We start from the raw sequence: 26,620 nt of genomic DNA on the forward strand, positions 1-26,620 counted from the left end.
AAGTCTATGGGGTTCGCGAACCGTTCGCGAACCGCTCGCGTTTTTGCGCAAGTTCGCGAATATGTTCGCGAACTTTTTTTCCGACGTTCGCTACATCCCTACTTAAGAGGGATATAAATGAGCTGAAGAGAGTGCCCTAAATTGGTTAGAGGGATGGAAGACTTAAATTATGAGGGGAGACTGTCAAGGTTGGGGTTGTTTTCTCTGGAAAAAAGGTGCTTGCGAGTGGACATGATTACACTTTACAAGTACATTAGAGGACAGTGAGGTTGTGGAATGCACTGCTGGGTGATGTTGTGATGGCTGATTCAGTTAATGCCTTTAAGAATGGCTTGGAAGATTTCTTGGACAGACATAATATCAAAGGCTATTGTGATACTAAACTCTATAGTTAGTATAGATATGGGTATATAGAATTTATGTGAAAGTAGGGAGGGGTGTGTGTATGGATGCTGGGTTTTCATTTGGAGGGGCTGAACTTGACGGATTTTGTCTTTTTTCAACCCGATTTAACTATGTAACTATGTAACTGTTGTAAAGAAGTTCTTAAAGCAATTATTTCAGATTCCTCTAGGGGGAGCTCTGTACACAAAAACACAGTTCAAGCATTCTCATAGCACAAAACTATTTATATGTGATTTGTATCTGACAAAAAACACATGAAGATATTGACATATATTTCAAATCACCAATCATTTTAATATTTTTAGATTTTCTCTCTACTATATTTAACCAAGAACCAAATCCTTTACATTTAAATCTTCTTTTAAACACTGCACACACACACTAGTGGCTTTCTGCTGCTCAGATAATCTTATTTCTTGTGTTCAGCCTTCACATACTGCTCTGTTGTGAACAGATACATATGGAATCAACAAACCAAATACTTGTTGCCATCTAAAGATGTGGAAATGGGAGTGTCTGAAAGCCTTCAATATGTATGCACATTTAGTCTGATGGAGAGTCGGAACTAGGGAAGGCAGAAAAGACATATGCCTAGGATGTAACAGTGGGGGGCACTAGGCATCTAGCACTTCTGCCTGCCAATGGTTAGTTCTGGCCCTTCCAGCATTGGACCGGGGGGGTCAGGCCAACTGGGGCTGCTGTCCTCCACACCCTCCCTGGGGCCCCCATCCCAGACGTGAGGTCACCATCAGGTCCTCCAAAGGACACCCAATGCTGCAAACCCCCCCCCTCCCTCCACCATGCATGCTTTGTAAACTACAGTACGGCTGTGATCAGGAGGGGATGTCAGAAGGGAGTGGGTCTAGGTTGGCAGGGCCCATCTGATATATTCCCAGTGTCCCACCAGCAAAATCTGTTGCTGGGTCCCTCTGTCACCCCTCCTTCTCCTCTCCCAACCATGGGTAGTGGGCAAAATTTGGGAAATTTATTGCAATGGTGGGGGTAGATGGAGAAGTGAGGGTGTCAAACCGAGGTGGGGGGGCAGTTGGGGTTGGGTGGTGATCGGTGGTGATCCACAACAAGGCCCATGAGTAGATTGGTGGTTCATTTTCACAATTACAGCCAGAGAAATGTCTATAAGGATTTTATATGTTCTCCTTGGGCTTGCATGGGTTTTTTTGTAAGCTCTAATGGGCCAGGGACTGATATGAATGCTAATAATCTCTGTAAAATGGTGTTTAAATGTATCCGCACTATATAAATAACTGATAATAAATAATAATTAGCATCATAATACCACGTGTGCTACAGATTGATAGATTTACATAAAATACTGCTTGTGCTACAGACACACTTACCTGTGCTGCTGGCTGGCCAATGAGTTTGTTCAATCAAGGGTTAGTTAAACTGACAAAAAGCTGTTGTGTTTGTAGCTCTGATCTTTTGGTGCAAAAAGAATTATGCCTTCTGCAATTACAAATCTGAAGGGAAACAAAATCAATGGGGAGAATATAAATTACCTAGATAAAGTTTGTATATGTTTTCTGTTTATACATTTATTTTATTTGCATCTCGTGTACAATGTCATTTTAGTACACATCACAGACTAATCTGATCCAATTTCCATTTGCTTTCTTCCCCCTGGTGGCAGTGTAGATTACTTGTACAGTATGTATTTTTATTCTCAATCTTAGTTAAAATTTGATACATTCAACTCTCATTCAATCTATCTGCTAAATATTATATAATTGTTATATATATGCTGTATATGCAGTCACATTACCCAGAGGTTACATAGCTATTCATGGCTTCCATTTGTAGGGCACCCTTATATTAATCTGTATTTGCTTTATTATGAGTAGCAGAAGGGTGTGCATACAGTAAATACTATTTTATGCATTCTCTCTGCAGACTAAATGAATGAAGTCAAATCACTTGCTGTGTTTTTTTCCTTGAAAACGTTTCACCAGTCATCCATCATTCTGAATTGAGAAAGCCAGTTGGATGACTGGTGAAACGTCTTCAAGGAAAAAACACAGCAAGTCCAGTTGATTTGACATATTTCTACAGATACAGTATACCATGACCTGGATCAGTGATCCCCAACCAGTAGCTCGTGAGCAACATGTTACTCCCCAACCCCTTGGATGTTGCTCCCAGTGGCCTCAAAGCAGGAGCTTATTTTTGAATTCCAGGCTTGGAGGCAAGTTTTGGTTGCATAAAACCAGATGTACTGCCAAACAGAGCCTCAATGTAGGTTGACAATCCACATAGGGGCTACTAAATGGCCAATCACAGCACTTATTTAGCACCCCAAGAACATTCCTCATGTTACTGTTGCTCCCCAACTCCTTTTACTTCTGATTGTTGCTCACGAGTTCAAAAGGTTGGGGATTCCTGACCTGGATGAATGAGAATCTTCACAAGCATGAATGTAGTATAGTTTTATTCTATGTATGCATACCAATGGATGTACTTCCAGTGAGATGATCATATTAGGAGATAGGCAGGATGGGACAAGGAATGTCTCGCCAGGAAAAACTAATGTCCCAGTAAGTAATATTGCTGTATTTCCATTTGATATAGAGTCCCTTCACTCATGTGACTTGCCTTAGAAAGTCTATGTAATGTTGTTTAGTCATTCACTGGGTGACAATGAAGGCAGTAGGAAGTGTATAGTTTCTCAGTATAATCTGGCCAACTTGTCTTATACAATTTAAATTTCAACTGGTGTGTGAAGCAAAAAAAAATAAAAAAATATATATATATAAATATAGTCACATCAAGTATGGGCACTCACCCAATATTCAGCCAAATCCCAGGTGCATCTCCCACAGAATATCACAGCAATTGTAGAAAGTGGAGGCACTCATGGGTCCAAATGTGGAGGCACTCATGGGTTAGGAAGAAGGCTCTTAAGGAGCTGAAACTTTTTGATATGGGGGAATATGTAAAAGCTCAATAAATCTTTCAACATTTGGACCGGTGAGTGCTATATATATATAGGGTCATCAAGGGTCATCTGGTGTTCCCATAGCTTATAGTAAGACCACTAGTACCTAACCAACTGGCAAGCTGTAATATTCTCTTTCTAGGATTAGCCACAATGTGTTCTGGGACAAAACATTTAATTGATATTCAAGAACATCAGACTTAACCTTAAAATAAATATTGGCAAAGGATTCCTTACTACTGCATATCCAACCGTACAAACCATTGTGACTCATACACAGCCCTGGGTGCTTTCTGGTGAGAGGAGGATATGTCAGCCATGAAAGTGTTTCCTCTGGCTGTCGTACAGATTTCACATTTAACACCATATTATTATGCACAGCAGGGTTGGTGGGAGGAGGAGAGGTAATTTATCAGGGACCCTACTCCACTTTAATCCAATGAAAAAAAAAGCATTTTGTCCCGCATATTTTTTTGTTTTCTTCTATTAAAATACAATCTTACTGTTCAGATCGCAGCACAGAAAATTTGTGTTTATACTGTTTAATTCAGCAGTTTTTTCTTCTTTTTCAGTTGTTAATAGAACCACTAATGACACGACTTTTATTTTAGTCTATAGTGCAAGCTTCTGCTGAGGCAGCCAATAATGCAGATCCAAAAACAGGATTGCACCTGACTCAAAAGATTTGATGCATTTATTTATTGGGCCAGTTGGCTCATCTTTGCTGTGTTATAGTTTTTTGGCATTGTCAGTGTTTGGCCTTCCATTTCAGGCTACGGTACAATGGCCATTTCACTAATAATATGCGAAAGGTGGTTAATTGCACGTGCTAATGGAATAACCCATAGCAATAGACTCATAACTGACTTTTGCACAGGGTTGTATACGTATGTACATACAATTGGAATTTTGCGAGGGTTTTTTTGGTGTGTTCCTATGTGGGTTACTGCATGTGGAAATTGCTCAGATAAATCCGTGTGGCTGTATAACAAGAAGGGATTAGGCAAACCTTGAATGCAAAAACACTATATAAAACAGTTTGCAATTGGTTTTGATTTTTTTTCTATTTTTTTTTTAATATTTACATTTTTTGCTGTGCAGCTCTCCAATATGGAATTTTAGCAGGTATCTTGTTGCAAGGTATTTGTTCTAGCAGTCAAGCAGCATTTGCAGGACTAGATTTAGAAAGGATGCACTTTTAGGTTATGGAAGGAACCTGTGCCCAACCACTACTGTTGGCTATAATCTATAATCTACCCTTCTGCCCATGGTTTGCTTTTCCATCAACATCCCCCTGTTCTTGCTGCCCTCAACACTCCACAGAGCTGCATTGGGAAGTGGAACTGAGTGACATTCAAAGAGCTGTTAAATCTCCTGACCACCCAGTCCAGCTCCAGAGGCCTGCCCTCGCCACTCCTAATATTATACTACCCTAGGCCCAGGTCTTGGTGGCCTTCCATCATATCTGAACCTAAGCAGCTGGGAAGTCAGAATGGAAGATGTAGAGGACCTAGATATAAATCAACCCTAAAAAACAAAGACCAACTGAAAAGAATTATAGACCAATCTATAACATACAAAACTTAAACAAAGGGGAATTTCCCCTTTAATACTATTAAGCCTTTATACTGTAAAATGACATTAAAATGTAAGCAAAGAGTGGAATGTAAGGAAATCTGTGATGTTCATTTGGATCTCCAATCATTTTTCACTCGTTGGGGTTAGTAACTACATGTTCTTTTTTGACTTCTCTTTTCAGTGAGTTAAAATCCCCTTCAGTCAATGAATGGTTAACGTTTTAAAGAAGCTGCGATGGAAATCCTTTAGATCAGGTTGCCCCGGGGCCTCTTAAAGTGTAAGAGCTAGCAGGAACCCTGCCTTTTTATTTTGGCTTGTGCTACTGTATTTCAGGAGCATGTCTGTCTGCTGCCGCAGCTGCTTTTCCACAGGGAGCATTTAATACAGCGCCTCCTTGCCGTTCCCTCCGACGCCCAGTAGGTGGCGCTAGAATAAGTCAGCCCGCAGCAGTAGCAGCTCCCTCAGTCACCGGCAGCAGACCTGTTGCATTTGCATGCAGCCGTTTGACTGGTGCGGCAGGGAGCTGCTGAAAGTAGGAGACTTTCCCTCTGCGCTTCCCAGCTGATTCTCTCCTCGGGATGATGCCCTGTGTGTGCAGCCAGACCCCGCGGGAGAGACCATGAATAGCTGAGGGCATCTGCTGTATCAGCCCTACTTGCTGCGCATTGAGCATTGGCCAGTGACCCTCCTTACAGAATAGAGATCTGCGGCTGGAATTGGGGCTCATTCTCACACAAGGTCAGTTTTATGGAAGAAGAAACTGTGACTTTTTTAAGGCATTTTCTATTTTTTTTTACAGGCTTCTTAACTTCCTCTGAATGGAGAGTAGAACTTACCCATTTCCCAGCTTATCCTTTTATTGTATTTGTATCAAGTGCTGATGTGTATAGTTCTACTTGTCTAAGATCTTGCCTTGTGAGTCTGTTAGCAACACTTTCCTGTGGGAGGGAATGGGTTAAGGCAGACAGTGCCCCTGATACATTTTCCACCCCTGTGCAGTGAATGCTGGAAAGTTCAGCAGCTCTGTGCCTTTATTTCAGCCCTGCTGGTGACAAGTCATCATTTGTGGTTGCCTCACACTTCAATTGTCACCTGACAGCCCAAGCTGGAATGCCAAGGCACAATGCATTCCCCCATCAGCAACTCCAGTTACTGTTATAAACCTTTATTTCTATAGCACATTATGGCTATTACTAGTCAACATTCAAAACTAAATCTCCACCTGTAGAGCTTACACTTTAACATATCTGCCATGCACACACACTAGAGTCATGCATATCAAGAGCCAGTTAACCTGCCTGTATATTTAGAGCGGTGACAGAAACCCATGCAAGTTCTGGGCAGAAATTCTTTGCAGATGGCGATCAGAACTGACTCCTTGTGGAAAGAGCTCTGGTCAGAACTGACTCCTTGTAGAAAGTGCCATGGTCAGAACTGACTCCTAGTAGATAGTGCCCTGGTCAGGACTGACTCCTTGTAGAAAGTGCCCTGGTCAGAACTGACTCCTTGTGGATAGTGCCCTGTCAGAACTGACTCCTTGTAGAAAGTGCCCTGGTCAGAACTGACTCCTTGTAGAAAGTGCCCTGGTCAGAACTGACTCCTTGTAGAAAGTGCCCTGTCAGAACTGACCCCTTGTAGAAAGTGCCCTGTCAGAACTGACTCCTTGTAGAAAGTGCCCTGTCAGAACTGACTCCTTGTAGAAAGTGCCCTGGTCAGAACTGACTCCTTGTAGAAACTGCCCTGGTCAGGACTGACTCCTTGTAGAAAGTGCCCTGGTCAGAACTGACTCCTTATAGAAAGTGCCCTGGTCAGAACTAACTCCTTGGGGAAAGTGCCCTGGTCAGAAATTACCCCTTGTGGATAGTGCCCTGGTCAGAACTGACTCCTTGTGGATAGTGCCCTGGTCAGAACTGACTCCTTGAGGATAGTGCCCTGGTCAGGACTGACTCCTTGTAGAAAGTGCCCTGGTCAGAACTTACTCCTTGTAGAAAGTGCCCTGTCAGAACTGACTCCTTGTAGAAAGTGCCCTGGTCAGAACTGACTCCTTGTAGAAAGTGCCCTGGTCAGAACTGACTCCTTATAGAAAGTGCCCAGGTCAGAACTGACGCCTTATAGAAAGTGCCCTGGTCAGAACTGACTCCTTGTAGAAAGTGCCATGGTCAGAACTGACTCCTTTTGGATAGAGCCCTGGACAGAACTGACTCCTTGTAGAAAGTGCCATGGTCAGAACTGACTCCTTGTGGATAGAGTCCTGGTCAGAACTTATGCCCAATCCTTGTGGATAAGTGCACTGGTTAGATCTGTTGTGTTTGAAAAGGTTGCTGAGATGTTGCATTAGGAAAGCGTGAGACACATTTGAAAAGAGGGTTAATACATTATGGGGAAGCAAGATTATCACTACTATGAAAGGGGTAGAGGAAGGACATATGTGCTCATTTAACACTGAATGCAAATGGTAAATATGAGGACTGTAGGGGCTAAATAAGTCTGAAGGGTATCTCAGTTACTGTGTTTCGACAAAGTGATTTTTCTAGTATGAGGGTACAACTCTGTACATGATATGATGTCAGCGAAGTGCTATCACCAGATATACACTCTTCACAAGCAGATGAGAGCAAGAGAGAGAGAGAGAGAGAGAGAGAAATGTCTGCATTCCAAGTGATGACCTCATTAGGGATAAAAATGTCTAAAGTCATGATATCGCTATAGCTAATTGCTAAATGTGATGTCATAAATGATCGCTATTTGTCAATTTTAGCTCTGGACTGACCAACCAGTGTTGCCCATGCTTTAGATGTCTGTGAGTGCAGGGAGTTGTAATGCTGCAGTATTCTTGTCTCACCACAAGCTTGATTAGTAGTGTAACAGCTGGAAGCTAATAGGTTGTACATCCCTGATCCAGCTCCATTAGGGCTCTTACTCACTGGCGTTTTGACCTGCGCTCCCCTGCGTTCCGTTTTTTGGCGTTCAGCCGCAGGGGAGCGCAGGAATAGACGCAATTCATTATTTCAAATGGGGCTGTACTCACTCAGGCGCGTGTAGGCGCGGAACGCAGGAAAAATGCAGCATGTTGCGTCTGAACCTGCGTTCGGCGCCTACACGCGCCTGAGTGAGTACAGCCCCATTTGAAATAATGTCTTGCGTCTATTCCTGCGCTCCCCTGTGGCTGAACGCCAAAAAACGGAACGCAGGGGAGCGCAGGTCAAAACGCCAGTGAGTAAGAGCCCTTAGCATAGTTCTTTGGCTTTTCCTCACTATGTTGCTTTGCCCCAGAAATAACAGTGTCAGCTAGAAATGCTTGTGCCGCTGCAGTACGTGTAAGGAAATGCCTTTTTCTTTACTTAGGTGGAGAGGGATATTTTTACCCTTTAATAAGCCTTGTGTGCAGCAGTTTGGGAATACTTTTGAAATCTTTCACTATCCTTCTTATTCGTTGCATCCGCTATGCACTAATGTCATCACTGTTGTCTTGCACACCCATTGTACTGCCACTTCAAAGATTTATGGATCTTCCTGTATACAGCAGTGACACAATAGAAAACATTGGTAAATACTATACTATATTTAAATACACCTGGAAGCAGTAGAAATGAGGACTATTGATAAGTTTAGTTCCAAATTGGTGTGAATTAATTGGTGCCTTGTTCATGAATAATGTTGCTTTGGTCTGCCTGTTAGTGTGGAGTAAAAACACACAGCCGAGTTATAGTGTCCCTTGGAATTGTGTAAGGTGCTTATTGCAGGTGCATGGAATCGGATTGTTTAACTAGAAAGTGTTTCCATAATGATCTCTGTCATCATGTTTTTTTGCAGGACGGTTTTGCAAATAAAGGTACAGGATAGGGACAGATCTGGCTGTGGCTTATGCAGACTACAACTAACACATAAGAGGGCTCTGGAATTAACAACTGTCTTGAAGATTGGTTAGTTTCAGAGCTCTCTTTGGATGTTGCACCTACATAGGCAACTAACTTGCACCCAGTGAAGTCCATGCTAATAAACCTGCAAAAATTGCATTGCTGGAAATGACGAATACAAATGATGCAACTGTGGACTGGTGATTTTTCTTTATATTTGGGGTGTGGTGCTTATTGGCTTGGAATGCATGTTGTCTCATGGTAAAAGTGGTTTAATGTGACAATGAATGTAAATCCACTCATATGTTCAGCAGCCAGTCACATGCTCACATACAATCTGTAGATTCTGGAAAATGGCAGAGAGACGGTGGTAAGATGCTATAGACCAGTGTCGGACTGGGGGACCTGCTGCTTTAGGGGCCCCCTTGCCTCAGCCACAAAACCCCCTCCGTGCCCCCACCCGAGCCACAACCCACCTCCGGCCCTCCTGCGTGTACCTTATTCTTCTCATAGCCACAAAGGGGCCAGGTAGGGAAGTTGGAGGCAGCGGCAATGGCTTCATGCAGGGAGGGATTCATGGCTTGCAGGGCCCATGAGGGGCCCAGTCTGACCCTGCCATAGTCATTCACTATATTTTGGGCCTGTGGCAGGCTGATTGGGCCTCTGTGTACTTGAAATGCCAGAGCCTTTTCAGATCTCAGTTTTGCTTCTCCGAAACATTCACGAATGTGATGCGCAACAATTTTGATGTGACCGACAATTTTTATCTGCGTGACTCTTTTGTGCAAATGCATTACAGTCAATGGGTGTCCAAATAATTTTGACACACGACAATTTTGACACCGACTCTTTTGTTTAACTGCATTAAAGTAAACGGGAGTCCGAATAATTTTGACGAGCGACAATTGTGATAGGCAGATTGTGAAGCACGTAGTACCCAAAGCAAAGTAAAAATCCCGACTTCTCTAGGAACAGGAAGGCTTCTCCAGTTGAGTCTGCAATGGGTAAATAAATCACACCGCACCAAAATCCGACGTGTTTCTCAGTCTCCCTTGACCGCTTGATAAGGGTAGCTGTGGTGATCACACAAGTCTTTGCCATATGAGCTTCACTCTGTACACATTTTCTGGTTAAAAACAAAAATAAAGTTTTTCAAGATTATACCCCAACCCTGGAAATAGCTCGAATGTGAAAAACAAACCACCTGACACCTGTCAAGATCATGTAGGAGTCAGTGGTCCCTTGAACCATTTTTAGATGTTAATAGCCTTCATGATGTTTGAGTTCATTTTGGAAGGTTTTGCCCGAAACTTGATCAATTCAAGCTTTTTGAGTTTTTTTCCGCCAAAAACTCGATCAAGTCGAGTTTTTGGCATGTTAATCCCGAATTTGCTGATTCGAGTTTTTCACATTTGAGTTTTTTTTAAAAATAGAAGTCATTCAGGTTGTGAATTCATAAGAGGTATATAAAACTTTAAAATTCGACCTTTGATAAATAATCGGTTTTATGTGCTTCAGTTTTGATAAAACAGATGTTTTTTCTCTGACTAGGAAATAATACCAGTTGCTTTTATTCTTGCACTTTGTTCCATCCAGTATTCTACATGATTCTCTATCTAATAACTTATTAATCCCAAAAGATTCTCTCCTTTCCTGGCTATATTGATTAGAGGATTTGATAACAATTTTACAAACACTTCCACTTAATGCAAAAAGGTCACTAGACTCATATGTTTTTATTTCGATTGTCTAGACTGTGTGGCTATCATCTCTTCCCCTCGTGATCCCACGCTGCCAGATTTCAGGGCTTTATTGCCTTTTTTCCATAATGACTCTGGTGTAAAATGAAGGGCCAGTATCATTTAAACTTTGCAGGTGATATTGAGTGCAACTTACAATATCATCAAGTAAAAAAAAAAAAAATATATATATACCGGTAGTGAATAAAGTACCCCCTCTTGTAAAATATAAGGATATTATAAGTTAGCTCGGAGTTTCATGATCATATAAAAACACGAGGCCGAAGGCCGAGTGTTTTTATATAGGTCATGGAACTCCGAGGTAACTTCTAATATCCTCATATTTTGCAACTGTGGGTACTTTATTTATTATAATACACAAGTTTCAGTGAGTCGTGGGACAGTAATGACATCAGAACTCACCGTTTATAATGATATAATTTACAGGATATATATATATATATATATATATATATATATATATACTGTATCAAGTCAGGGACGCTATGTCTGTAACAGAATTTAGCACAGGGGTCAGCCTTGCATTCAAGACACTAGATGACTTTTCCACTGGGTCCCTAGCTGGGCAAGGTACCACCACGTCCCTCTTTATCCTCATTGGGGCCTCAACTGCTCGGCTACTTAACCTACTAACTCTCACTCTCTGAAGTCGTTTACTGTATATTAAAGGAGTGGTTCACTTCAAGTTAACTTTTAATATGTTATAGAATGACCAGTTCTAAGCAACTTTTAATTTGGTCTTCATTATTTATTTTGTATAGTTTTTGCATTATTTGCCTTCTTCTTCTGACTCTTTCCAGCTTTCAAACGGGGTCACTAACCCCATCTAAAAACAAATTCTCTGTAAAGCTACACATTTATTGTTATTGCTATTTTTTATAACATATCTTTCCATTCAGGCCTCTCTTATTCATATTCCAGTCTCTTATTCAACCAGTGCATGCTTGCTAGGGTGATTGGGACCCTAGCAACCAGATGCCTGAAATTGCAAACTGGAGAGCTGCTGAATAAAAGCTAAATAACTCAAAATTCACAAATAATAAACAATTTAAACCAATTACAAATTGCCCTCTCTACATCATACTAAAAGTTAACTCAAAAATGAACAATCCCTTTAAAGTCATACTGCAATGTTAGTATTAAAGTACAAGATAAAATGAGCCCAGACAAACTATTTGAAAATGCAGTCGGCCTCTAAGCAAGTCAATACACACTATTCTGTGTGCTCTTGAGAGCTCTCTGATATAGTTGTAGATTAGAGCATTTGTTCCAGCTGTACTGACATACACTGGAAATGTCATGATTAAAAAATAGCCCCCATGTGACTCTATCCTAAGCAGAAGTGTGGGTAGGGTTGGTTTTGTAAACCACAGGTCACTGCAACTGTGCATATGCATTAGAGGGATGCAGGCTAAAGCAGTTGTGTGTGTGCTAACTATAGTGATGCATTTCACTGAAATTGAAAGTGCTACAGGGATGCAGGCTGCTTCAAAGATGTGCATTAGGGCAATGCAGACCACTGCAATTGTGCATGTGCAGACCACTGCTGCTTTGCTTGCATGTGTGTTACTGGCAGCACATATGCATGTGTGTGTCACTTCTGTCTTGAAACTGGCTTTTATCTAGGTAGTGCCAGGCTCATTTCTCATGGCTAGATGGCTTATAATATTTACTTTTTCTAAACTTGCATGTGTGTGTGTGACACTAGCCAGTTTAGGAAACATACCTGATTGAGTTCAAACATTTCAGCATTTTGCTATTGAGTAACACCCTGCATATTTCAGTGTGTTGGATAACCTTATTTACTTTTCCTTTCTGAAATGTCTCATTCTATTTCTCTCCCTCGTCTTCCCTGCCCTTAGTGCAGAGGGCTATTTCCTTTGCTCAGATTACACAGAATACCCTGACGAACTTTATCTGTGCAGATCTCACAAGGAAACCATCCCTGGAGAGTGCGGGATATCCGACCAAATGTATTCTAACCATGTTACTTTGTAGACTCATCTGTGTCTGGTTGGTATCCCATAACTTGATCTGCTTTTGGATATATGAGGACGGTGGATAAAAAGCTTCCCAGAATGTCATTAATGCTTTTTTTAAATCTGTCTCCCATTAGTGTGCATCTCTGCCTGCCTGTCCCTTAGTAACTGGGAGTGTGTAGAACCTAAGAATTGACCTCTCAGATGGGTTAATGTCTTTGGTTGTCTTTTGTATCCAGTAGCAGGAATCCAATGTTCCAGCACAGGCTGGTATTTCTACCCCAGTGCGACCCTCTCAATGCCTCACACATAGAGCCTGGTTTTTGAACCCTGAGCATGGACGCAATAGTGTAAATATGTTTTATTTTGCCTGCTACTGTTGGTATGCTGTATTCAGAAGGCCCGCATATCATGGGCGCCATAATATGGTTTCACATGGGACTCATGGAGTTGGGGCTGTGTAAGTGTGACTACAGAAGCTTACAGGTAACTTTGTACAGTGGCGTAACTAGATGTTACTGGGCCCCACAGCAAAATAATTTTAGGGCCCCAAACATATCCAGAGGTTGTCCTGTTTTACCAAAATGTATTGAAATTGTACATGAATTTGAGCCTCATGGGGCCCCCTATACCTCCTGGGCCCCCTGCAGCCGCAGGGTCTGCTTCCTCTGTAGTTACGCCCCTGACTTTGTATTTAGCTGTGCAGAAATAATCTGACTTGCTGTAATGTTACCTCCTGCATTCTCAGCGTGACTGTTCCATGCTGGTAGCAAGGGTAACACCAATGTCACAATGAGTTGTGAACTGCCTGTGACCACCCATCAGTGTCCTTGCTACCTCCTCACTACTTTATTGGCACTTGTGCTTCGTAAATGGGACACATTTGACCTGAAAAGTGTACACTTGAGAACATTCAAGCCAAAATCTGCAGGAACAGGTGGTTACTATTAAAGTGTATGGCAAGCAGAAAGGACAGTATTAGGTGGAGAAGGGTGTTTTCCTCTGGCAAAGGTTCTGTTGATTGTGGCATAAACCTAAATGTTAAGATTTACTAATGCCTGATACAAATACTGTGCATGATTTTGTGCCCCCTATCATTTACTCCTATGGGTGTAGTGCTGCTTTTAGTATATATGGTGCAAGATGCTGAACTCAGATCAAAGATTTGCATTCATCATTCTTCTAATCTTTGCAGTTTTAGCCTGTGTAAAATGAGGAGGCAAAAGAAGGGATTCACTGAACAATCGCTGTCTCTTTCTTCTAGATGGAATTTGCTTCAGCCCAGTACAGGAAGACCAGAATGCCTAGCATGTTGGCACTGTGGGCAATCATATCAGTAGCAATAAAGTTCCCTGGTAGCCTGGTAAGTTATATTCTTGTTCACATCAGTATTTCATTTACAGGCAACTGTTTCAAAGTATTGTGTGACTTCACATAACTTGAATTGTTAGAGGAATCCAAAATGTTTCGAACTACAGCTCCCACCATATTCATCCATTGTTTCATTTGCTGAGGAAATTGGGAGTTTATGTTCATTACAGCTGGATAAACCCAGACTTTGACGTCCCCATGTTTAAATTTAGAATGCCGCAACGTTAAATTAAATTTAGGAGTGTTGTTCTACTCTTCTGTAACAGGGACATTATTCTTTAGCTTTCCAGAAAATATAAGCTACAGGAGCCAATAGACACAGTCCCTTGCCATATCTTTGTGTGGCAATTTCATTGCTGTCCTTCAGACTGAAGTAACAGCCAAAATGCACAGCCTCTGCCCACATTAGGAGTCTGCAGCTGTAATTATAGACAAAGCTAATTTTATGCTTGGCCTTTTTATTCTTTGCATTGAAAATGTCTTATACCATGGCTTCTGAAAGGGAGATCATTTAAATACAGTCCTCTCACTCTGGGAGAACCCATTTGGTGCAAGCCAGAGGGGGCCATGACATAATTTGTATAATAAAGACACTCAAAAAGAGACTCAGCTGGGTATATACTTGTATGAAGCAGGTATTACAACCAAAGCTAACTCTGTATTAAAAATAACCAATGAATCCCCCTGCACAGCCTGTAGAGATTTTTGTACAGTGTTAGCCAGTTGAAACTTCTAATACGAAGTATAATAAATGTGGTATAAAGGTGATACCTTTATTGGCTAGCGATGATGATAATCACAGTAAGCTTTCAGAACATTTCAGTTCCTTTTTCAAAGCTGATGACAGCACTTTTGTTTTCCCTGTATTTGTTTGCAGTGGCACAGGATGTGAATTTGTTTGCTTTGAGCCCAATGTTATTTAACTAACTGTCCCCATGTGAATTGCTTGCTAGTGGATCAGTTAGTGCTTGTCAAATGATAGCTGCCATCAGCGTCGGACTGAGGGGCCCGGGGCCCTTGCCTCAGACGCAAAGTCCCATCCCGGCCCCCCTGCTGAGCCACAACCCCCTCCAGCCCCAGCGCCTACATTTTTCCTCTTGCTGATTCACTAGGGGACAGGGAGGGAGGTTAGAAGCAGAAGAAAAGGTTTCACGCAAGGAACGGGTCTGGGCCGGGGCCCACTGGGTTTTTGTCCCGCTGGCCCTGTCTGACTTTTACTGCCATGGTTCAAGGCCTATCAAGCACTGGCACAAGCTGGTGATTCACATGCAAGTCAATGGGGGTGATGTTGGGCTCAGCAATGCAGCACTGAAAGCCCCCAAATTCACCACTCGTGCCATTGCCCTAAAAAGAAATATCTGCTAGTTACTATAATAGATAAAAAGAAAATACAAGACTTTAAAGGGACTGTTCATCTTTGCGTTAACGTTTAGTATGATGTAGAGAGTGATATTCTGAGACAAATTGCAATCAGTTTTAATTTTTTATTACTTGTGTTTTTTTGAGTTATTTAGCTTTTTATTCATCAGCTCTCCAGTTTGCAATTTCAGCAATTTGGTTGCAATGGTCCCAAATATCTTAGCAACCATATATTAATTTGAATAAGAGACTGGAATATGACTAGCAGAGGGCCTGAATAGAAAGATAAATAATAAAAAGTAGCACTAACAATTATTGAATGGCATTACAGAGCATTTGTTTTTAGATGGGGTCAGTGACCCCCATTTGAAACCTGGAAAGGGTCCGAAGAAGAAGTCAAATAAATGAAAAACTATAAAAAATAACGAAGACCAGTTGAAACGTTGCTTAGAATTGACCAATCTAAAAGTTAACTGAAAAGTGAACCACCCCTTTAAAGCTAAATGCGACACATTTTTGTGACAAATTTCAACATTCAATAGGAGTGTTCCTATTGGGTTCACTATTTGGCCTTATTTGCGGCAGCTGGTACGCACTGCTGTTTGGCATCTCTAGACTCCTGCAAAAGTTACAGCACACAGTGGCCACAGACACACATTGCTATTAACCTATACCAGATTTCTTGTTCTGAGCAACCATTATTAACCATGAAATTGCAATGAACCTGTTCTTGAGAGCATGGTGGCATTCAGGAGGGGGGAGATTCATTTCTTCTGGAGTGTCCAGCAGTGCAATATGTAATGTGAACTGGAAAAATACCTCCTCCTAGCCATTTTATAAAGGGGAAGGCCATTGTGTAGACTTAATCGTAGACTTTTGTTTTGACTTTTCCAATCCATTCTCCTCCCCCTCGATTGTTGACTGTCTGAGTCCAAGCTTCCCTTTCTGACATCATTTGCTTTGAACACTGGTAAAAGTGCAGACTTTCTGGTTGGTTGGAGACTTGAGCTCAGCGGAGCCCCAGGATAACCTGCCGTCTTGCTCAGGGTCCAGATATGATGTCATAAATTGAAATTGCAGGCGGTATGAAACTGAAGCGCCGGGGCTAATGAGAGGGCATACAACGTTAAAAAGAGAAATACAGTGACGACACCGGCTTTGTACAAGTGAAAGTTGTTAAATTGCTTGTGTGCACCTGCTCCCAATCACATCTGCTCAGGTTACTGTTTAACCCCTTTCAGGAGTGAAACCCTATGGCTGTATTTCATCACCATATCAATGTCCTGCAGGGTTCAGTACTTCCTATACTGTTTCAATATAATATTGAAGCATCTACTGTACTTATTATAGTTATCTTTACACAGAAAAATCCTGTAATACGTGAATAATGAGTGTATTGCTTACAGCTTGTGCCAGCTATGAAAACACTTGCAGAAGTATGTAGGAATGTCCATGTCCTCTGTGTTGGTCCCTTTTTTAAGCTTCTTATTAGGCTCCTAACTTTGGTCCTTATTTAACCCCAGACAAGCAGCAGTTGCCATTTCTGTACATGGCTAATTTTTCAGAGTTGTAAAACAGCACCCTGGACTTCACATTGACTTTTAGATTTTGCCAAGTAAAGTATTAAACCCCTTTTTAGCACATTTTCACAGAAAGGTCCCATGTGAAGGGGTTATAGAACTTTTCCTCTGCTTTACTACATGAGTAGGCTTTATAGTTAAAGAAAACTAAAGGTATAATCCATGGGGGGGCACTGGGTTGAGCAGAAACTTTGGTGCTGGGCAAAGAACTTAAGGTAGGAGGGGAAAAATTAACGTCTTGTTTTTTGAAGAGCAACTATGGATCCAAAGAATGTTTCTTAAGGATGAGCACCAGAACATGTTTAGCCTGAACAGGATTGTCAGCTCTTGAGACGAATGGTCTTGTTCCTCAACAGGGGCATTATCCTACAGTATTTATGTGTATGCTGGAAGATCCTAAAAAATGAATGTTTCAATGTGACACCATGATTCAAGTAGTAAAAACAATATGTGATGGAGTATTCTTGTTAAAGGGGTTGTTCACCTTCCAAACTCTTATTTTTTTTTTTTTTTTTTTTTTGAGATTGTCCACCAGAAATAAAGAGTTTTTTTCCCCATTATTTATTTATTTTATAATTTTTCAAAGTTTTTTTTAAAATAAAAGTTAAATGTGTCTGGCAGCTCAGTACTCCTGTTATTACAACTGCTTTCAAAGAAACTCAGGAGTTCAAAGGTCCAACTTTAAAAAAAAAAAATGGTCACAAACAAAGTATCTGAAACCAACTGAACTAATGTTATGGAAGGTGAACAACCCATACTATAATTGATATTTTTCTTATTTTGTAAAATGAAGTGTGATGTTTGCATCATAATTCAGTATTTTGGTGGAGACCTCATTTGAAGGGAAACATTCTGGTTAAACTGATACCGATAAATCAGACAAAAGCTGCTGATTTGTGAGTGTGTTCATCTGTGATGTCTTTCACTGAACTTGTTATGGATCTTCCACTGATCTGCCCTATGCTACCTGCACCTGCCCATGATGTTGCCCACTTTATATGCACTCACATATTCAACATTGGACAAATATATGGGTTATAGTGGGTCACATGCATATACAGACAGTCCATGGCTGGTATAAAGGTTACAGACTAGAGTCCAGCGTGGGTCCATTTTTTGGAACCATACCCGACTCGTACCTGCAATCCGCAACCCGGACCAGCAACCTGCATTCTTACCCACTTGGATCCACTACCACTATTGGACCCGCAAGTACCTTATCCGCAACCCGGACCCGCAACCCGCAGACCATCAAGAATCAGGAGGTGCTGTCATTGTAAACCGGAAATGACATCATCGGAAGTAGGTGTGATCAGAAAAAAAGAAGTAAAACAGGAAGGGCTGTCATTGTAAACAGGAAGTGACATCATCGGAAGTAGGCATTATCAGAAAAAAAGAGTAAAACCCGCTATTGAGAAGACTCGCAACCCTGCAGAACATCCGACCTGTGTCTATACCCGCATCCCCAACGTCTACCCGCAACCCGCAGGGTACCGCAGGTTTTTGCGAGTAACCCGCGGGTACTTGACCCGCTGCAGGACTCAACCCGCTGCAGGACTCTATTACAGACAGTCACAGGCACATATATGGACAGTCTGTGACAATGATATGGGTTACAGTGGGTCACAAGCAAATACAGATAGTTAGTGGGTGAGATATGGCTTATACGGGGGAATGTAATTAAAGTCACAAAGAGAAAAACAATTCGGAGCAATAAGAATAAAAATCCACATCTTGCAATGTAATATTGTTCCTTAAACTGTTATTGCATTGCGAATTTTAATTGCGCATTGCGAATTTTAAGTGCTTCAAGGTGTCGTAATCTTTTGGAGCAAACATAACTTTTTCAGTAAGAAGTTTTATTACATTTACTGCACATTGGCGCAAACTATAAAATTCACAAATGGTCTTCCACTGTCGGAAGTGGTCGCTAAACAGTTTCCAGGTTTGCAAAAGCTATACTAAATTCGTGCAAAGCAAAATTTGTTTGCGCAAAGGCATAACTTTTAAAAATAAAAAAATTCTGTTACCGACTTTTATTACATTCCCCTGATAGAGGCTCACAGACAGTCTGCAAGTGGGATAAGGGTTAAAATGAATCAGAAGCATATACAGACTGTCTGCCACTTGCATATTGGTTATTGCAGGTTGAAGGTTTATTATAACTTATAGTTTATAGCAGATCACAGGCATACTCACAGGCAATCTGTGACTGGAATATGGGTTACATAAAATTACAGGCATATAGAAACAGTCGTTGAATAGGAAATATGTCACAGTGGGGCAGAAGCATAAACAGACAGTTTGTGGGTAAAATAAGCAGAAGTTCAATGTCATATACAGACAATATGTGAGATATGGGTTACTGTGGTTCACTCAGGGACATTTACAAAACCTGAAAAATGCAAGTGAGTATTAGAGGCATGCTTTAGCTCATTTAATAAACACTTGCATCTGCTGTATCCTGAACCATGTGCCGAATTAAAAATCCAGTGTGACGTGCAGAGCATAGTGCTGCTTCCTTAGCACCCTGCACCTGCTGGCACACACTAACCTGCATGTCTAAATGAGGGGGCAGGAGGCGGGACAACTTTTTGTCTCGCTATTGTGTCAGTTGGACTGCCAGCTGGCAGTATGGGTACAGATTCCAGGCACATTCATATACAGGTGTGGAGGGCATACAGGTATTTATTTATTACTTTTAAATCACAAAGGAAAAAAACATGTCAACAACAAACAAACAAACAGATAGAAATAGACTTAAAAACAGAACAAGAAATGAAATAGAGAAAGAGAAGAATAAAAATAATATCTATAATAAGATAGAAATAGAAATAGGCAGTAGTACATGAAAATCAGTCCATACCGGGGTTTGGTTACATTACTATTTACAGACAACTGTACTACTGCTTAAACAAGCCCATCCCTTTATAACATGCATATATATATATATTCTTTGGATATCTGAAATTAAAGCACATTATTGTGCCTAAACAACAAAATGTAAATAAATATTTGCTAGAGTTCGGTGCTTCTTGCTCAGAACAATGTCTCTGTAAGCTTCAAGGCAGAGTTGCTGAGCTACCTTGTACTTGTCCTAAGGGTCAGATGTGCAAATGTGCTCATTTTCCTCATAACTCAACTGGAGTAACCTTTACTGTCAAGAGCAGCCAGGCCCAGATTTGTGCCAAGGCCCGGGCCTAGGGTGGCAGGCAGGTCCGGACTGAGAATTAAAATAGGCCCTGGCATTTCAGGTACACAGAGGCCCAATCAGCCCACACAGAGGCCCAAATAGCTCAATAAATACTGAATGTCTATGGCACTTTATATCTGGCATTTGCCAGAACCCACAGATTGCCAGTCCGGGCCTGGTGGCAGGACTTTAGGGGCGGCATGCTGTCTAACCACACCCACATTGGTTCAGAAACGCTGGGGATTCACGGTAGATAAAATATTTTTTATAATTTCCCGTGCACCAATCCCCATTGCTCTGGTCCCAATGATGAAAATTTGCGTGAATAAAAGGTAGAGGATGGGGGCGACAGACAACAACGGACCTAGGGGTGCTCACTATGGAAATCCGGCCCTGAGATGAATGAGTGGAAGCAAAATTCTGGTTGGTTGCTATGGGCTACTAACAGTTCTTCAGTGTGCATCTAAGTATCAGAGTTAATCATAGTATTTTGCAGGCAGTTTTAGATGGGAAAAACTAAGAGACTCAGATAAATTGGTTTCTGTATTACAAATCATACATGTTTTCTTAGAAAGGTTAATAAAAAATAATTTTTGCTTCAGTGTAAAAGACATGAAAATGGAGTCCTAATACCCTTGTAATGGGAAAGCTGAACGGGGCTGTAACCCTCCAACTGCTGGCATATTGCAGCTCCAAGTAGTGTCGGACTGGGACACCAGCGGCCCACCCAAAAACCTTTGACCAGGGGCCCACAAATTAAACTTAGACCAGGGGCCCACTCTCAGTACTATTTTTCTTCCTCTCCTCACTCAACCTCTATTCTCCTAGTCTATTTTCTTTACATACTATACTCTATTTTTCCATCTATTTAGCCTCTTTGTTCTCATAGAAATAGGGAATGACCATGAAATAAGCCAAATGTTTAGCAGCATGAGGGCCCACTGACACCTTGGCCCACCGGGACTTTTCCTGGTATCCCGGTGGGCCAGTCCAACACTGGCTCCAAGAATCCCATGGCCAACTGAAGACTGCTGGGTGCTAGGAACTGTAGTGCAATATTTGGAGGGCTATTACAGGTAGGGTTGCCACCTTTTATGGAAAAAAATACCTGCCTTCCTATATATTTATCTTTTTTCCCTATTAATAACATTGCGATCAGCAATCAATTTTACCGTCCAGGCCGGTAAAATAACAGCCAGGTAGCAGCCTTAATTACAGGGTTAAATCACCAATGTCCCTCATCCAGTGCAGTTACATAACTTTTGATAGATTTTATTGTATGTGCACATACAGAAAAGCTGATTACCCATAACCTCTCAACCATCTCCTGCCAACCTTAATCCTACATACCAAAGGCAGCCAAACAATTGATTACATTTAGACTTGTTGTCAGTTCTCATAACATCTGTTGATGTCATCTATCTGTTTCGGAACTTAAATTTATTACAGGCTCAGAAGTTTCCATTCTATAGCTCCCTCTGCCTTGCTAGCACATCATCATCATATACTTTTTTTCTTTATTCTGTGCATGGGAATATGATGTCTTATCAGCCGATTCTACAGTTCCCAACCCACCCCCTGAAACATATAGCAAAATCAGTTTGGCGGGTTTTTATTTATTTATTATTTTTCTGGAACAATTATTTTTTTCTGCCTTTTAAACATTTCTAGTGCCTGTGAGAAAGAAAATGTGAATGTGCCACATATGGATCATTTAAAGGTGTTTTTATACCAGCAGCTTCTGTTCTGATAAAGCAGTAAGGATGAGAACTGGGGCTGGATTACCAGTGCTCTGATTTCCTGCACTCTGATTTCACTCACAGGAAAGGCTGCTGTTTTCTCTGTGTATTCCATCCTGGACTGTTTCCCAAACACTAAATCAGGAATTGCCAGCCCATGGCTCCCAGCATCCTCTAATAGTTGTTTGCATGGGGTGCACATGTGTATAAATGCTTTTCGGAGGAAAGGTTTATATTTCTAGCAGATTTTCTTATCGCTTTTACATCTATGTGTAGGTAACCAAGCTGTAGCCAATTAGAGTGAAAATGGGCACCCCACAGTCCTTGCATACAAAGAAGAGTTAAGGTCACTGCTTGTGCTGGGCTCATTATAAATGTCCTGTGTAAACCCAACCTTTTGGCTTTATATATTCTCATCAGAAGCATTATGCTGCTCTTATGTGTCTTAACAACAACTCTGACATAAAATCAGCATCAACACTAGCTAAGAACCAAGTGGTTAAGATTGACCGTATGTGGTCCTCCATGAAAATGGGGCAATGACAATTGAGATGTTTTGTCACCTTTTTCACCCCAATTCACCCCAATTCAAGCACACCCTAGCACCCTGTGTTTGTCAACTAGATCATGATTTCTAATGCAAATAGCTACCAAGCAAGTAGACGAGAAAAGGGACAGAGAGATTTTCTATAGTTAGGTTTTATTTTTGTGCTTTGAAGACTTGTACAGCTTAGGTTGCATATACTCTTAAAATTGGTATGTGTAAAAATAAAAACCGCATAAATAGATGAGCCGAGCAAAGTAAAAAATCTTTTCAATATAGTTAGCAAAAAATGTAATCTAGAAAGGCTGGAGTGACTGGATGTCTAATATAATAGCCAGCACCCAACTTTGCATTGCTCTTACTGGTTACCAAGCAGTAACCCATTACTGACTTGAGGGGGGCATATGCTTTTGAATCTGACCTGCATGCAGGGCCGGATTTCTTTTTGGGCTGCCCCTAGGCCAGAGGGTCAAATACCAGCCCCCTCCCCTCGCGAGCGGTCCTTCCCCCCACTCCTCGCAAACTCTCGCAAACTCTCCAATCGTATGATTTTCAGTGGGAGACTGCCACCAGCTTTGTCGGACATAACTTTTGTACGATTGCTGTCAGGGGCAGAACATCGGCTGACCTGTTCTTTTCTACTTTATTTGATTGGCATGGTTAGTGGCAGGTCGGGAGATGGGGAAGTCCGATTGTATGATGATTCGTACGATCGGATCTTTACGTCTATGGCCAGCTTAAGGGGTATATTTGTCAAAGAGCGCAGGTAGAGATCACCACAGTCCACTAGAGTGAAATACCGCCTCTCTCCATTAATTTCTATGGGATTTTTAAAGGTGTATTTATCAAAGGTTTCACCATTTGATAAATACACTTTTAAAAATCCTGTAGCAATGAATGGAGAGAGAGGTGGTATTTCACTCTAGTGGACTGCGGTGATCTCTACCTGCGCTCTTTGATAAATATACCCCCTAAGAGTTAAAAAGCTGCAAAGCAGGAAGTAGGGTTCTAGCTGTTATGTAAAGAATAATCATGTCCCCTAACAAGCTCCTTTTTTTCAGAGAAAACAACCCCAACCTTGACAGTCTATCCTCATAGTTTCAATCTTCTATTTCTTTTTAGCAGTTTAGTTGCACCTCTTGGCACTCTCTCCAGCTCATTGATATTCTTCATAAGGACTGGAGCCCAAATCTGCACTGCATACTCCAGGGACCTTTAAGCCTGGCTAGAGGATACATTATGGTATGGTAATAGCCAGCACAGACAGTCCTTCTGTTGTGCCTGGCTAGGCAATACATTTAAACATCACGCAAAGGGTATATATATCCCTCCATGTTGTGTTACTGCCCATCCCATGCCAGATGGACATAGATTGGACCACAAAAGGCAGGGTGTGTCTTAAAGGGCCCCCAACACAAACATGGGGTCTGCTAGTTATGCCATTGTTATGAATTAATGAAAAAAAAAAGATACTTCTACTTTTGTCTGTAATACAGTAAAAATTTATTTAAGGGGTGAATGTATTAGTGGTGAATGGTGAATGATGTTTCAATTTTGTTTAATTTTTAAAACATTTAATATAATTGCACACAAACTTAAGTGGTGACAGGGTGATAATGGATTGATCATGTTGCACAGCCCTGGCTTAGGGTTACCCCTCGCTATTTTATGTGATGGCCTCTTTCCTGTACTATGAGCAGTGCCACAGAGGAAATACTTGGGAAAGGACTCAGCTCAACGGAATGTAAATCTTTCTAAGTTAGTCACAAAAAAAAGCACAAATAGTACTTTCCTGGATTCTGCAAATAGTTTGAGGACAGCAGCTGAGTAAAGCACAAGTTATCTCTATCTAACGTGTCCCAGGTAGTAGGAAACGTCATTTCAAAGACCAGAGAAACCATAACAGGCCTCCGCTCACTCTGTTAATTGAACTTGTCTGGAGAGCTAAAGCTAACCTTCTGCAACAAAGTGCTGGTTGTTCTGTCCTGAAATCAATCTGCACGGCTCTAATATATCTAAGCATAGTAGGAAATACCATCATGAATTTATTTTTAAAGGTGTATTCTATTAACAATCATTCTGAAGTTATTTTTGAAAATTGTGCCCACTATCCTATCTGGGTGTACATAAGCCTGCCTGAGTTAAAATAGTAGGTTGTTTGACTTCTGCATGTGAACATGCGGCCGAATTAATTCAGGAGTGTTTGTAAGAGACACACTCAAAGTATTTATTAAGGATGCGGATTCCCTCCTTTGCACCATCGTTAGTGTTTCCATGTCAGTAATGGCTAGCTGAGAGGACACAAGTAGCAAAATAAGCTATGATGGGCGGAAAGAATAAGTAGGTACCCTAAGCATCTTCAAAATGTACATATATTAAGCAAGCACTCTTAATAGTGTGCAGGAAGTACATGGTGGAATGGATTGAGTTTACTGTTGGCATTTGGATTAAGACCCCACCGTCCATTGGATATGCCAGGTCTAGATTACCCTTATTTGAGTGTGGTAGGGGGAGTGAATGGCATTAAGAGAACAGAAGATAAACTGACAGACAAATGGCAGCTGGGTGTGAAAAGATTCATTTGGGCCCTTCTATATTAGGTGGTGCTGAGTTTTTTGGAAACAACAGTTGCTTCTTTGCTATAGCAAGTTTCTGTGATGGTGTTACTGTTTTAGGTTTGCCCAGGCTACCACAGTGCCCCACACTTTTCTCACCTCTCCTTTTGTATTATGATTGCCTTATAATACTCTAAAGGTGTATGGCACAACATCAGTGACATCAGTGCCAGCAAAATGGGACTGTAAAAGGAAGTCTCTATAGAGCTGATACATTTCTCAAAGTCTATACAGATAGTGGTGTAGATCCATGTCATTGTCAAAGTACAATTGAGCTTTCTAGACATTTCCAAACTCCCCCAAACAATGCCTACTTTTGGATAAGAACTCCCCATTTAGGCACCATGATTTGTAACTGCCATGATGAAAGTGGGATACTTTTGCAGCATCAGGCAACAAGACAGACCCCATGCTGCTTGGTTCTGGTCCCTAAGATTCCCCTAAAAATGTAAACATTTTTACACAGATTGCAAGGACATGATATGAAAGGTAATGCTGCAAAATGATCCTGTGAGTGTGGGGAAGTCTGCTTGTTGGGACCATAACAGTTTTGCTGAATGTATGAAACAATTGGACGTGTGTGATTGGATGGGATGCCCCTCTTATGCCAGCTGAAGAATAAAGTGTTACTATTTACAAATGCTTGACTGCCATGTGTGATCTTGGTTATCTATGATAACTCTGCCTACATTAACATTAGTTAACACTAATTAACATGTGATTACAATAGGTCAAATGAACGTTCCTAAACCAATTATGGATCAGAAAGCTGATTCTAGGTCCTTTGAGAAATAAAGGACCAGTTCCTCACCTGCAACCAGTTGTGATCCTTGCAATAGGTAGCAGTGTGCAGCAGCTTGCTAGGGCAGCAAAATACCACCCCTTCTAAATTTAGCAGCCAAAATTACATTTTTGTAACCATATAGTTGGAATACAGAAAAGATAAGTGTGGTGGGCTTAGTGGGGGAAGCATCAGGAAGGTAATCTCAGGCAGTATGGGGCACTGGAACACCCCTCTTAAGAAGTACTGGTGTATGATCAAGGTGCAGGTATTTGTTATGGAAATGTATACTGCTTTAGACCTTTAATATTTGTATTATGATCTCTCAGTTCCTGGAATTGGCTTTGATTCTTGCACCATATTTCCACTATTGGTGGTTAGTCAGGATAAGATTTAAGATAATTAAGATGTATTTAAGCATTTGTCTTGCCTAGGCTGTCATTGTCTCCCAGGCTGTCTGTCCACAGTATTATTGCCTGATGCCCCCTACCTCTTTTATTATGTTAGAAACCTCAAATGTGCATCTCTTACTCAGTACTCATATCTGACAAACCAAATACTCTCTGAAGTCTTTAGTGTGAACAAACAGATCCTCAAGCAAGATGAGTTGGGATAATTTATGAACTTGTCTCTCTATACAGCAGCCTTCTGTAGCCCATGACATTTCTTCATTCTTTAGTCTAGTTATTCTCAGGTGAATTATAATGATGTCCATAAAAATCAGCTTTCATTTAGCATTGCATGTCTTCTGGCAATACGCCACTTCTCAGCTTCACCTGCAATCTTTATCACGCTTGCTCCACTATCCTTCTAGCAGCCCCATGCACACCAATGGAATGGAGAAATGCTGAGGTTTGTGTGTGTGTGTTTTTTTTCCCTTAGCTTATCCAATCCTCCCCAGGGGAA

At 41.3% G+C, this 26,620-nt stretch overlaps 1 protein-coding gene across 2 annotated transcripts in view; it reads left to right on the forward strand.

Annotated features, from left to right (window-relative positions):
* Positions 1 to 5,401: 5,401 nt before the first annotated feature.
* adamtsl3.L (ADAMTS like 3 L homeolog) overlaps positions 5,402 to 26,620 on the forward strand; it is a 262,968-nt gene continuing 241,749 nt past the window's right edge. For both annotated transcript variants that reach the window (XM_018253141.2, XM_041586805.1), the window contains exons 1-2: positions 5,402 to 5,674; positions 13,797 to 13,895. In XM_018253141.2, the coding sequence (XP_018108630.1) occupies positions 13,797 to 13,895 (99 nt within the window). In that variant the 5' untranslated portion in view covers positions 5,402 to 5,674. The remainder of the gene's footprint in view (positions 5,675 to 13,796; positions 13,896 to 26,620) is intronic.

The sequence above is a fragment of the Xenopus laevis genome, chromosome 3L (genome assembly GCF_017654675.1).
Source record: "Xenopus laevis strain J_2021 chromosome 3L, Xenopus_laevis_v10.1, whole genome shotgun sequence".
Lineage (NCBI taxonomy): Eukaryota > Metazoa > Chordata > Amphibia > Anura > Pipidae > Xenopus > Xenopus laevis.